Source organism: Microtus pennsylvanicus, chromosome 15 (genome assembly GCF_037038515.1).
Source record: "Microtus pennsylvanicus isolate mMicPen1 chromosome 15, mMicPen1.hap1, whole genome shotgun sequence".
Taxonomy (NCBI): domain Eukaryota; kingdom Metazoa; phylum Chordata; class Mammalia; order Rodentia; family Cricetidae; genus Microtus; species Microtus pennsylvanicus.
In genome coordinates, this window is record NC_134593.1 from 20249485 (window position 1) to 20263972 (window position 14488).

General features: G+C 49.1%; 1 protein-coding gene across 2 annotated transcripts; it reads left to right on the forward strand.

Annotated features, from left to right (window-relative positions):
* The first annotated feature begins 9938 nt into the window (after positions 1 to 9938).
* On the forward strand, positions 9939 to 12708 carry Amer2 (APC membrane recruitment protein 2). 2 transcript variants are annotated; one of them, XM_075948971.1, is made up of 2 exons: positions 9939 to 10713; positions 11092 to 12708. In XM_075948971.1, the coding sequence occupies exons 1-2, from the start codon at positions 9939 to 9941 to the stop codon at positions 11958 to 11960; spliced, it is 1644 nt and encodes a 547-aa protein (XP_075805086.1). In that variant the 3' UTR covers positions 11961 to 12708. The 2 variants fall into 2 exon arrangements, with proteins under 2 accessions (XP_075805086.1, XP_075805085.1); XM_075948970.1 differs by having other exon boundaries at positions 9939 to 12101.
* The last annotated feature ends 1780 nt before the right edge of the window (positions 12709 to 14488 follow it).

The window sequence follows — 14488 nt, forward strand, 5'->3', positions numbered from 1 at the left end:
AGGCTATTGTGGCGCTATTGTTGAATGTGGTCCTTCAAGCAAAGCACCTGCCATCATTATCAGGTCAGCTGTGCCTGCTTGGAAGCCGCCATCGGAAGCAGGACCACGGACAGTTGATGTTCCCTCATAGAGGGAGAACATGATGAAGTCTGAATCCTCATCTGAGGGTCCAGCCACTCTCCGGGACACTTGTATGTGATTCTGTCCTTGCTGCATATGGCCTCTGAGATCTCTGGAGGTGCTAGAGTCTGTAAGCAGGGGGAAGTTAGATGAAGGGGCTCCATCTATGTAAATTTGGGGGAAGCCATCATCAACGCTGGGAAGACTTTGTGGTCTGGTTGCTCTAGGATTACCCAGGCTTCTGTGAGTAACTCTTCATTCATGTTCTGGGAGTAAACCCCTAGGATGAGCTCTGGTGAAATCCTAGATAGTAGCTGGGACATTATGACATTGTTTATGTCTGCTCCAGAGAGGCTTCTCACAACAGGAGCCTTGAGAAATACTTAGATGAGATGTGGGACTGGTGCCCCATAATGACATTAGAGATTTCACAAGAGGAAGGAGCGACCCAGGCTCTTGTTTGTCCTACTTTGCCATGTTGTGATGTAGCAGTAAGATCTTCCTTAATGCTGGGAAGATGCCAGAGCCATCTCTCTGAATTTTAGACCAGACTATGCCTGTGTAAGGGACAGTCTGACCGGTGAACCTTGGAAGTCCGTGGCCAGTGATTCTGAAGAGAGGCTGTGGAGCCCTCTAATCTGCCGCTTCCTAGACCTTCATTCTTGGACAAAGCATATAGTTTCTGTGTGCTGATTTCCTCATCTGTGAAATAGGAAATCCAGTCTCCCGTGACTACTGTGTGGTTGAACGAACACAGGAGAATTACCCAGAACAGCCCTGGCCTACATATGTCACCCAATCTGCTTAGAACCAGGACTGCCTTAGCCACTGTCCTATTGCTGTGAAGAGACACCACGGTCAAGGCAACTCTTATAAAAAAAAAAAAGAAAGAAAGCATTTAGTTGGGGGCTTGCTTACAATTTCAGAGGCTTGGTCCAGTATCACCGTGGCTGATCCATAAGTGGAGAGATTACTGCAGTTGGTATGAGCCTTTGAAACCTCAAACTACACACCCAGGAACACACCTCCTAATCCTTCTAATCTTTTCAAATAATGTCACTCCCTGGTGACTAAGAATTCCAATATATGAGCCTGTGGGGGCCATTCTTATTCAAACCACTAAGGGAGGAAGCTGTGAAGACTGACCAACACTTATCTCAATTACCAAACATTTCTGGTGGAATCAGCAAACATAGAAAGAGCTATGCCTGGAGGTAGTGGTGGAGTCAGTTTTCTTGAGCACACTTGATCATGAATGGGTAGTGTCAGCCTCTAGAAGATGAAAGACTTGGAAGTGGGGAGGGCCTGTGCATTTTCAGTTATTGAACAGACCCTTCTACATTGTTCTCCCTATAAAGTCAAGGTGGATAACAGACCCAGGCTGGTGTGCCTGCCTCCCCTTCTCCCAGTGTGTGGGGTTGAAAAGGAACAAGGTCTCAAGGAGCACGTTCCTCTTGCCTGCTTCTGAAGTCGCAACTCCATAGCTCGGATGAAGCCCCCATTCCTGACACTCAGTGAAAGGATCACCAACTGTTTAACAGCTAATAAAAGCAAAACAGGGCGGGAGTTGAAAACTCCCCGTCTTTTAGAGTCTCATAACATGCCCAGATCTGTTCCCCAGGGCCTTGGGAGATAACCCCAAAGTCCCATGGAATTCAGCAGGGTGCTCTTCTTCCACCCTAATCTAGGGCATGGGGAGAGACAGCAAGAGGCCAGGAGGGCAGAGCTGCAAGGCCAGACAGGGCTGGCCCTGTGTGATTCAGTTTCTCCAGACATGGGCACCAAAGCCAATGGTCTTAGGGCTCTAAATGAGGACAGACTGATCTACAAAATGGGGACAGGTGGTTACCACTACTTACTCTGAAGCCCCACATGGGGTATTTTAATAGTGCTCTCCATCTGTGCAACCTCCGGGCTTAATCCTTCCTAATCTAGGCCGTAACAATTGGGTAATCAGACGGGACACTCCAAGAAGCCCCGGCCCATAGCTTTGCTGTTCTTTTTGGCTGGAGTTGCTTTTTTTTTTTTTTTCTTTTTTTTCCAGTGTGAAGTACAGCTGACCTACAAATTTCCTGCTGGAGCTTCAGTCTTCTGCTAAATACAAACAGACACTTATAAGAAAAAAGCTAGCCCAGAAAGCATAGCTCTCCTGCTTAGGGGAAATTTGAGTCGCTATCCCCCCAAACATAGCAGACTGAGGGCTTCTAGGGGGAGCACATGATCCTGGTTTCTGCTACCAACTAAAATGAAGGGGGAAAAAAAAAGACCCCAGTTAACTCAGCTAATGAGCTCGCTGGTATGAGCCCAGGATGAAACCCAGAGTGAATGCATCTGCTGAGATTTCTGTCTTTTGAAAAAAGTAAGCTTGCTGGGGCAGACGCAAGAGAAGCACAAAAGAAAGACCGGCAAATCCAGATCAGGGTCTTACCCCAGAGTACCCAGTAGGTGGTTAGGATGTGGGACAGAAGGAAGCCTGGCTATTTGGGGATTAACCCATTGTGGAGCAAAACAGAGTCCAACCCCTACCCCCACCCTCAAGGAGACAAAATAACACCACAACACCCAGGCCGCTGAGCCTGGTTTTCCTGACCTAGCGTCTGATGAAGGAACAAAGGCACGGCCAGCCTAATGAGCTGGAGGGTTACATGTTGCCTCACCTGGGCCAGGGTCCCAGTGCTGCCAAGGGCAGGCGTCTTCTGCACTCTTCTGTGAAGAGCAGCACCCAGCATGCTGCTGGAATGAATGGACTAGATGGAAGCCCTTCCCAGCATACCCTGGGGGTGGTTGTAAACCACAGCCAGGCGTTAAATTTAGCTTGTTTCATACAGGTACTAAGTGTATTTCCTTTAACCCAAAATATTCCTCTCCAAAAGGCAAACTGACACTGAAGAGCCAAGCTGGGCGTGGAATTCCTAAGCCAGGCCTGTGTCAGGTTAACCATGGAGCCAATGACTTTGGAAAAAGAGAACAGCTTCCTTTATAACGGGGCCAAGGGTGTGGCACAGGAGAAGGAGTCTCAAGTAGGTCTCCTTAGGAAAAGGTTGGGGGCTGTTTTTAGATCGAGTATCGACCACACTTCATCAGGAAGCCATCTCCGTGACCCACATATCACAAGTGTTAGCTGTCAGCAGGCTCAGCAGAGAACTTGCCTAGTGGGCCTGGTGCCCTGATGTCAGTTCCCAAAATGCCTAAGCTTAGACTTTGGGAGGCAGGGGCAGGAGTACCAGAAGTTTAAGGTTATTCCAGAGGAATACATATAAAGTCCGAGACTAGCCTGGGCTACACAAGACTCTGTTTTTTTTTTTTTTAAGTGGCTAAGGTCAGAGTTACAGAGTTTGCTGAGCATGTGCAAGGTTCTTGGTTTGATCCTCAACACTGCTGGATAAAAAAAATAAATAAATGAAGGAAGGAAGAAGGAAAAAAGAAAAAAGAAAGAAAAGAAAAAATATTATATATGTACGCATGGTTGCCTAAAAGCCAGTGACTACAGGAGGTGGAGACAAAATATTTATCTGGAAGCTTAGAACATGTGTTTTTTCGGGGGGTGTTTCCTTTGCTTTCAGCAGGTGGTAGAGACTGAATAGGTTTTGAGGCCCATGAAGAATAAAAGAAAGTATGTCTGCTGAGGAGAGGGAGAGTGGGATGTCTATCAGGGTCTGGCCTTATGTGCTCCCTCCCTGGACTTTGGTATATGACTGGGTCAGAACGCATTTCCATCCCTCTCTTTGTAGCCCTGTCTAGAACAGGGAGGTGAGTGTTGTGGTCTGAATGTTTGTATACTCCTCAAACTCTGGGACTTAAATGCTAGACCCCAAGGTGATGGCCCTTGGGGGTGATTCAGTCATGACCTAATACTATAAAATATTATTATTATTAATAAAAGAGAGGAGATATAAATAAATACAAATAAGATCATAAATGCAATGGCCAACAACTCAGTCTGCAGTATTTTGCTATATTAATATGCATGAACCAAAAAAGTAAGAAACGGGCCTCTGCTGGCTTGACGCCTGTGACTTGGGGCTGTATCTGACACACAAGCTACCGAAACCCTACATAACATATCAAATGACCAAGGGAAGTAACCCACCTCCCATGTGACAATACTGGTAGCGCTCACTACCCTGAAGATTATCCATCAGCCCCTAATGGAAGTGATAGGGCCATTTGATAGCAGCCCTGCCAGCCACCAGCTCAGTCCAGTCAGAATCAGTTTGCGGGAAGTGACCAAGCTGACTGACACTATGCAGAAAATGCTCTCTCCATATGTGACCTATCACAGAAATTTGCAAGACTTGGGAGGGACACAGGATAACTGTGGTCCCAACTGCCACGTGGGGTACATAGAAAATCGCTAGTTTCAGAGGTGAGATGACGTGTTCCAGGAGTCGGATGCAGAGTACATAAAAGCAAAACAAGAACGTATTCAGGGAACATGCTTATAGTAGTTGGGACCTATGCTATTGTTGTATGTTGGGGTTCGGTGATGGACCAGGACTGGGGTATTCACTGGAGCAAGTAGACAGAGGTGCAGGAAAAAGATGAGACTTAGCTTTTGGAGGTTGGTGTGTGTGTGTGTGTGTGTGTGTGTGTGTGTATCTGCGTGCGCGTGTGGTGTGTGCTCTCTTTGTATGTGTAAGGTGTCTGGAGCAGGTGCACACATGTGGTTGCTTCACTTAACTGTGGCATTAGGTCTGCTTCTCTGAGCATTTGTAAATGGAAGGAAGCTGGTATGCGGTATTGGCTGAATGTTCAGAATCCCCCCTGCCCCCTGCCACATACAACTCCATTCCTGTATGTTGTGAACCTGCTTCATAGGAAGATAGTAAGAGCCCAGCTGAGGGTCCTTAAGAAGGGCTCTGTTCTGCATCCTCCGCCCTGGTGAGCTCCAAAAGATGACGGAGATGCTCTCTCTCTCTAAACTCGGAGACTCCAGAGCAGGGGGGTTCTGCCACTGACTGAGAAAGGGGGCAGGAACTGCAGAAGGCTCTCAGGATTGTCATTGGGATGTCAGAGCCACTTGCTGTAATGGCTGGATGCTGTGGTGGAAGGTGAGGAGCCTGAACAGAGGGCCTCCTCTATTCCCTCTGAGTGGTCCATGCTTGAATATCTGCTGAGTGGGTTGAATCGAGCCTCTGGGTAATGCTGGCTTTGTCAGAAGTGGGGCTAGAGGAGAGTTTTCCTGAAATGAGCCAATGTACCCCAAGGAGCAAGGGCGTAGACTCTGCAGAGCTTTCTTCATTCCACTGTATAGAGCCTAGCTCCGCAGCCCCTTCCAGCCTCGCTCCCCAGCTCCTGGCTGATGGTGGACTCTCCTGTCAGGCTTTCTCCTTGCCTCCATCGGGATCACCTGACTTCTTGACTTCCACAGTCCGCGTGACTGCCTTCTACCACTGTTGCTTGCAGCCAGAGCCCTGGCATCCTGTCCGCACACCCTCTGCTATCTGACCTCATTTGCTCGGATTTTGGCCTTGCCTTGGAGCTGACAGCTGAAGGGACCCCATCCCACCCTGCATTCTAAGAAGGAATCTTTTCTGGGAGCGTCTCTGACGAAACAGAGCAGGAGCAAAGGGAAGAACAGACTGCTGGGGATTCTGTGAGGTCTTTTTCAGGCTTAGGCACATGAACAGGACCCCTGGCAGAGCTGCCATCAGTATGTCCCTGTTCTAGTCTCCCCACCGTGTGGGAGCTCTCATACCCACTTATGGTTCTCCTGGGTAGTCCTGGGGCACCTTATGGCTCTCACGGTGTACAGAAACACCTGCTCCTCTTAGTCATCACCATTTTCTTTGTGTTTACTCGGGCTGGCCATGGTGACACATTGCTGATATATCCAGAAAGGCCATCCACAGACCAGGTATCTTCCAGAGGAACTTTATACTGGAGGAGCCCATGTTCGGTGTGAATTTACCAAGGGATCACAAGAATTTGAACAATAACCAGGGCCAGGATATAGGCATAGGACAGTCTCTTCTGGGATTGACAGTCACAGCTAACCCTACCGCCACCTTGAGTTTGTACTGCTGACCTCTAGAACTATAGGATGATAGAGCCCTGATGTCTTTAAGTCTCTAGGCTTGTGGTCATCTGCTATGGTAGCCCCTGGAAACAGACTGCAGCTGCTAGAAAAGCCAGACCTGTCACCGGATGCCTGGCCTGTGTCCCCTGGGTGCCCACTAGAACTGTAGAGAAGAGCTTCTATTTGTATTGGCTCACTTATACTGTTGATTCAGGTACAAAACCATGAGGACTGGATCCAGGTGATATTCTGGCCTTGGGCATATGGACACTGTTGATACTGTCCCACACAAATACTTTAGGCTGGACCTTTGATTCTCATCGGGATGACCACTTCAAGAGCACACCTTGGAGAAGCATCACAGGCAAGAACCAACAAGAACAGAAGCTGGGCATTTCCATCTAGGGTGGGATCCAGACTGGCCAACTGGTCTTCAGGTGGCCAGTGCTGGTTCTAATATAGGAATCATTCCCAAACCTCCTTGGTTAAATACTTTAAAGACTCGAGGCCTGCTGAACATAGAACCAGTGAGCTCTTCCATCCTAAATTCTGACCTTCAGCGTCTCCCAGCGTCATCCACGGGGACTTTGAGGGGAACCTTCAGCCAGCCCTTTACATGTGGTGCTCTTTGGGGTTCACCGGACAGAAAATTCCACTTGGCAAGCTTAGGACAGGGACAGGGCCTCGGCTGTGTAGACAACACTCCATAAGGAAATAATGATAGCAGCCGTGATGATGCGAGATGGCGAAGGTTGTTTCTCTCGACTTTTTTTTCTTGTTCTGAGTGCCCCCGTTCAAAGAGAAAAGTTCCAACTCAATTTGAATCCTCCCGTGTCCCGCTCACACTGGTTTTCTGTTAAAGTCTGCGGCTCGTCCATTTGTGGAGACCCTCCTTGTTTTGGAGCAGCTGTGCTGCTCGGCCGTTTCCCTCAGTCCCTCTCTTCATCCTCTCCAACTTCCCTCTCGAAATCAAATCTCCACAGAGGGAAGTAATGAAAGGAGATACAATTTAGAAAAAAAAACTGGGGTGCTTCTGGTAAAATCATCTTGCATCTCTTGTTTGTCTTTTGAAAAATACTTCTGTTTTGCACAAATATGGTCTCTGGCCCCACTTTGTGAAGGTGGTGAGCCTAGGGATTGATTTTTAGGGCCTTTCGCAAACTAGAAAACTCTCCTAGTTATATCCTGAGCCTCTTCTGACTTTTCATGTAGAGACGGGGTCTCATTACATTGCCCAGGGCTGGTCTTGACCCCTCTCTAAAGCCCAGTCAGGCCTTCAACCTTCAGTCCTCCTGACTCAGACTCAGACTCTGAGTTTCTAGGCCTGCACCACCAGACCTGGCTGTTGCCCATCTCTTGGCTATGAAGAGCAAAGTGCAGTTTCAGGTCTGTAGAAATCTTTGCCTAGATTGCTAGCCCTGGTTCTTTATTCTGCCACTCAACAGTATGCCTCTAACCCTAACCCCCAGGCCAACCTGCTGCCCCTGCCCTCTGTCCAACCTGTGTGGTGGTTTTCATGAATGCCTTGTAAGCTGCTCTCTCCCACCTGGGTCGCCCTCAGTCAGTCTGGAGCTCGCCGTGCCTGTTGGCTGCACAGACCTAGCAGATGGCTCTAAGTGCCCAGTTTCCTTCCTCTACAGGTAGATGACTTGGCACCAAGACGCCTTCCCTGCACTGAAGGCTGCTTTGTCCCTTTCTCTTTAAGTATCTACCTCCCAAAGGAACGGTAGCTGTCCCAGTGTCCTTGGTCAGTTTTCTCCCTGGGGATTGAAGAATTCTTATGTAGATGAGTTACATTTGGCCTGTCTGGGTAGTGGACAGCGCTCCACTGAATAAGCAGGCCACCTATTCCAACTCTTAGGCTCAGAGACCTATGATTTTTCTAGACTGCTTGTTCTTCCCGGTCGTGGTCTGAAACAGTTTTAGACTGACATAGTTACCTATATAGTAACCCATATATCTAGCCAGCATGATGTGTGTGTGTGTGTGTGTGTGTGTGTGTGTGTGTGTGTGTGTGTGTAAAGAACCGAGACAGACTTCCAATTGTCCTGCAAAAGCTTTCAAAGAAATAGCAAATGGCTTTCTCTTTATAATATACCTCATCTTTTGCATGGCAAATAGGGCTCTTTTCCACCCTGTCACATGGGCAGTTAGAATATCAGGAAATGGGTCAATGAGATAACTCAGTAGGTAAAGTCCTTTCCACCATGCCAGGCAAGCTGATTGTTGGGACCCATCTGGTAGAAGATGACAACTCCCGTACGTTGTCCTTTGCTGTGGCACATGTGTGCCCAAACACACTATAAAAGAAGTATTTTGAAAAGAAATATCATATTTTAAAAAGCGATAATGAGAAAAGTCTGTCTCACATCCCTGTTCATGGAGGGTTCTGTTACCAAGTGGAGAGAGCTGGTGGGGTTAGAACTCAGAGCAGAAAGCTCCATTGAACCCAATCTCAGTTTCAAGCATTTTTACCAAAATGAGGAAGGGCAGTGTACTGCTCTGAACTCCACAGCCTAGACGTGAACCATGGAAGCTGCCATGGCCGACAACAGAATCTGTTTAATATAAATAACCCGTAGAAAATAAGTATAAGAGAAGTAGGAAAGACTGGCGCTTGTATACATATGTAAATAGTATTTATAAGCAAATAACATTTAAGAATAACGTTATTAAACATTATAAAAATATTTTTCCAAATCCCTCCCTATTTTGCTGATAAGCCCTTGATTAAGAAAAGTTACAATATTATCCGACATCTTCAAAGTCAGAACACAGGAAAGTTCCCCAGACAGGGTTGTTCTCTGCAATGAGTTTTCTTTGATTCTAGACGCCTGTCTGTTTTGTTTTTTTTTCTTGTGCCATTGGGGAGGATGGCAAGTGGGTCCCGGGGTGTTTGGATCCAGGGCAAGGGTGGGCACAGCAGGGACAGACATACTTACCACACCCCTGAATGGAAGAGGAAGGTAGAACCCAGGCCTCCAAGGCCCACTTGTAGGGAAACCAGAGCCTTCCAAGTTCAGCTCTCAGTCTGCTTATTCTATTGTGACCAACTGTAGGCTGGACAGTGACTTCTGTGACTTCAGCCCTATGTCACTGGAGTGTGGGATAAAAGCTTCAGGATTTCCCAAGGACCAGGGACTGTTACTACACTTTCGTTACTGAGAGCTGCTAACCGCCATCTGACTGTTGCTTCTGTAACGGGAATCAGATCCACACGATCCGAATGCAGCATCAACCCGGAGGACACACTTAGCACAGGATCCGACACAGGCGTGGACAGATTGGCATGGCTCTTTCTGGGCTTAAAGATCACACGCTAAGACCTATGTGAAGGACCCGAGAGAGACAGGAGGCTGCATGGATTCTGAGATAGATGATAAAAGGAAATGGACTTGTTCTTTTGGGGCGTGGGCGAACATGTGTTGATGTCTGAAACTGGACTCCCAGAAAAAGCTAGGCTAGAGCAGGAACCTGAGAGTCGAGGCACTGGGATCCGAAGTCCCATAACTGCGAATTTCATTTTGTTTTTCCTTTCAGCTCAAGTCTCTGACGAGGGCTCTTGCTACAAAAAAACCTATGCGGCGCCCAGGGTATTATATAAGCCCTCGGCAGGAGTGGAGATAGTCGGGTCTGTGCGCTTCGACCGCCGCAGTCGCAGCAGCCACGGCGCAGCAGCAGCAGCAGCTGCAGCAGCAGCAGCAGCAACGAGAGCCGCTCAGGTTGATTTAGAACGCGGGTGACAGTGGCCTGGCGCGAGCCTACGGCTGACGACAGCCGCTGATCCCGCTCGGTTTCCATGGAGACGGGCAGGAGCCGCGGCGGCGGCGGCGGCGCGGCTGTCAGCGAGCGCGGCGGCGGCGGCGGCGCGCGCGCGGGGGTCTGCAGGAGGCAGGAGCAGGCCGGGGCCCTCGCCGCAGACATGGACTCGCATTGTGAGTGCGCCGCGGAGACGCCCGCCGCAGAGCCGCCGTCGGGGAAGATCAATAAGGCTGCGTTCAAGTTATTCAAGAAGAGGAAATCGGGGGGCACCATGCCCAGCATTTTTCGGGTCAAAAACAAAGGGGATGGGAAGAGCGCGGGGCCGACGGGGATGGTGAGAAGCAGGACCCACGACGGACTAGCGGAGGTACTGGTGCTGGAGGGCAGCAAGAAGGAGGAGCCGCCCGGCGGAGGCGATCACGGTGGGGCCCGGCCAAACCCCGGACCCCCCAAAGCCGCCGGGCCTGGCCTGGGCTCCCTGGCCAGCAGCTCGGTGGCCAAGTCCCACAGCTTCTTCTCCCTGCTGAAAAAGAACGGGCGATCGGAGACCGGCAAGGGGGACCCTGCCGAGGCGAGCAAGGCTGGCGGCAAACAAAAGAGGGGGCTGAAAGGGATCTTCAGCAGCATGCGCTGGCACCGGAGGGACAAGCGCGGCAAGGAGGAGGAGGAGAAGGCGGCGCGCGCGGCGGGCCCGGGCAGCCTAGTCCTGCCCGGCTCGCTCACCGCCAGCCTGGAGTGCGTCAAGGAGGAGCCGCCCCGAACCGCGCGCCGCCCGGACAGCCCGGGCCAGGACGCCCCGCGACACGCAGCAGGTGAGCCCGAAGGGGGAGAGCAGGCGCCCGCGTCCGCCGAGCGCGCCCCGGCGCGGACCTGCCTCGAGGCCGCGAGCCCCGCCGGCCTTGGCGACCAAAGCGCCCGGGGAGAGGACGCCGAGGGGCATTGGCGCGCGGAGAAGCCCGGGGCAGCCCTCGAGTCGGGAGCTGGTGAGGTCCAGGCGGCCGAGGATGCTTCCAGGACAGGTGACGTTCCAATAAAGACCGTCCCCCTTGTCGACTCCGAAGGTGGCAGCGGCCGGGCGTCTGCCGTCCCTGACCCTTCCTCTGTTGATCCACCCTCAGACCCGTCGGCAGATCGTATTTGTTTGATGTTTTCTGACGTGACTTCACTGAAAAGCTTTGACTCTCTTACAGGCTGTGGAGATATTATTGCAGACCCAGAAGAAGAGGCAGGTCCCAGCTGTGACAAGCATGCCCCCGGGCCAGGCAAGCCAGTGCTCTCTAAAAAGAACCCCAGCGAGGTGGCCTACCAAGGAGGAGGGGAGGAGATGGCCAGCCCAGATGAGGTGGACGACACCTATCTCCCGGAATTCTGGGACATGTTGTCCCAGACCGAGGACCAAGGACAAGGGCCCCAAGAGGGCGCCGCGAAGGCGGCCACTGCTTCAGACACCAAGCTGGCCCCTGAGACCTCCAATGATGTTCGGTGCGGGGAAGTAGCCAAGGACGTGTCTTCTGTCAAGCGCAGGAGGCTCCACAAGATCCCCATTGATCCTCAGCAGAAGGAGGAGCCCAAGCACCCCGAGAAGGAGCATCAAGAAGGCGTCCCTAACAGCGACGAGGGCTACTGGGACTCCACCACTCCTGGTCCAGAAGAAGATAGCGCCAGCAGCAGTAAGAAGGCCGTCATTCCCAGGGATAGCGACAGTGGCGATGCTCTCTATGATCTCTACACTGAACCCGAAGGAAGCTCAGCTGCTGTTCCTGCCACGGAGGACCCACCCTGCTTGTCCCGGCTAAAGCCGGTGTCTCCAGGCACCATCACCTGTCCACTGAGAACACCAGGCAGCTTGCTGAAGGACTCTAAAATCCCTATTAGCATCAAACATCTCTCCAACCTTCCGTCCAGCCATCCTGTGGTGCACCAGCAACCAGCCAGGAGTGAGATGCCCAGAACAAAAATCCCCGTTTCCAAAGTGCTGGTCCGCAGGGTCAGCAACCGGGGTTTGGCTGGGACCACCATCAGGGCAGCAGCATGCCATGACAGTGCCAAAAAGTTGTGAGGTCTCCAAGGCCAAGGAGGATGGATGGGCCATGTGTTAAGGAATACAGCACTCCCTCGGAAACCACTGAAGGAAGCTCGCTTTGCCCAAAGCAAACAATTTAGGACCCACCCTTCTCCACATGCCCTAGCAGTCTTTGTTGGAGACAGGGGTAGGACACCCTGGGAAGGGAATGTTACACCTGGAGTTCAGATAAGTTCCTGAGGATTCTTTTCTAGCACTTTCCTTTCTCTTTTAAACTTAAAAAAAATGTTTTTTTTTCCTTTTCTTTTTAACTCGTGGATCACTCAGAAGTGCAGAAAATAAGATTTAACCAAATCTAGTGAAAATATCACACCAGGATATCAGGCTATTCTAGAGTCAAGAGGGCCTTGAGGAATCCCTAAACAACAGAATTTAACCAAATCTAGTGAAAATATCACACTAGGATATCAGGTTGTTCTAGAGTTAAGAGGGCCTTGAGGAATCACTTAACAACAGGATTCTTGCCTCTCTTTCCAGGAAAAAAGGAAAAAAAAAAAACCTTTTGCTTATCACTGTGTGGGAAATACCTGCAAAGCTCAAAGATCCCTGTAGTTATGTGATGGAAGGAGGGGCATGCTGGCTGCAGAGAACCTCACAACGTCCAGTTGCCAGATACACAAATAGGTAAAGATCTGTCTCTACGAAAGCAGAAAGATTCTAGTTTGGCTGGTTCAGATCACTTGTCTGAGGAGAAATAAAAAGCTAATGATTAGTTTATGTGGTTTTTTTGTTTGTTTGCTTGTTTTTGATTTTTGGATTTATTCCTTCCTCTTGGTGCAAAAATGAGGATCAGGGAATGATCTCACTAAATGCTAAATACCCAGTATTTTGTCATGTGTGAACTTCAACCTTCTTACCTGTAGGTAATGCATATTTTAACAGTTTGCCTCACGGTTAACATTTTACAACTCGTCAATGATGTAGAATTTAGAGTCTGGTCTTATAGCTGGGATATGATGACAAACCATTGTGATTCTTTATGCACTCTGGCCTGGGGCAGGGATACTTCTGATTTAGGAGGGTTATTTGCATATATATCTATATAGATATGCTATATATATACATATATATACATGTATATATGTATGTATGTATGTTACTGATGCCCTTGAACAATGCATTGCCTGGCCTTGGTTAACAGTCCATTTCTCAGCCCAAACCAGAGATTTTACCTTACTTATCAAATGTTGAATCCAACCATTTCCCCAAGGTTAGGAAGTGCACAATGAACATATGAAGAAGTAATAGAAAATACAAGTTTGAAACTATTTATTTGGCTTCTGCTGTATAAACCTGTGCCTGAGACAGCTGTGTGCTTCCTGTGACACTGCCAGGCCTAAGTAATTCTACTAAATTATTTTTGAGAAGTGGTTTGATTCAATATGTACTTTCTAATATTTAGGCTGAAACGCCAGTGCGTTGGCAGTTTGAACAATATAGTGAAGGGTTTCCTCGAATGCTCTTAGTGTCTGATGATTAAACTGATGTCCTCTGGAGATGCATTTGACTCAAAGGGCTGGAGCTTCTCCCAGAGGTGCTACGGTCCATCAGGAAGATGGAACATAGCCCAGTGACCCTGCATGTGTGTGAATGAGATGAGCACAGTGTAACTCGAGTTCCAGAGAGATGCCTAAGGAAAGGTCTGCTATTTTGTGTTTTAAGATTTTAGTTCTATTTTGTAAAAGAAGAAAAGAAGCTAAATATATAAAAACTTATTTTAATAGTATGAAGGAAGCAAACGTAAGTGGACATCAAGGAAGACTTGATGAGGCATAAAGGAACCTGTTCCCGTTTTCAGTTTGTGGCGACTCCCTTAGAAGAGGGGGCAGAGGTCTGCTGCACCCCTGAGTTAGATTACTGACTTTTACTGTGTTGTCTCAGGTCCTTGATGCTATCGCCAAGCAATGCGTTAAGTTTTAATGTCCCTGTGTCTAGAGATGAGACCCTCCACGTGCGCATCACTCTCAGCGTTGGCCTCATTCTCAGAAACCATACAAGCATCTTAGACATGCTCAGGAATCCATCTGGATAAAAACTACCACACAGAAGACATCTCAGAATAGTTGGGGATTTGACAATATTTTGAAAGTCACCTTGCCCTTGAGAAAAAACAAACTTTAAATTTGATTAGTATTGATAGAAATGTATAGCCTCCAAAATACGTTTGCTTCCCCCTAGAACCAGAGAGGATATAAATTATACTGTAAGCGGGAAAACAAAGGAACTTTCTCCTTGTGCTTTTCCCTACAAAGATTAAGTTCACCTTGCACTCTCCATGGCTGGGTTTTGTTTGCGCTTGTTCAGCTGTGCAGGAAAGGTAGCGTGTGAAGAGCGGGCTCAGCGGTTGTCAGAGGAATGGCAGGTGGTTGCTGAGGCCCTGGAAGCCACTCCTTCAAGCCTTCCCAGCTTGGGGGTTTATCTGCAATCACCCTCTACAGCATCCTCGCTTTAGAAGTTAAGGAAAAGTTTAGCAATATTTACCTTAATTTCCCCTGGCAATTGAC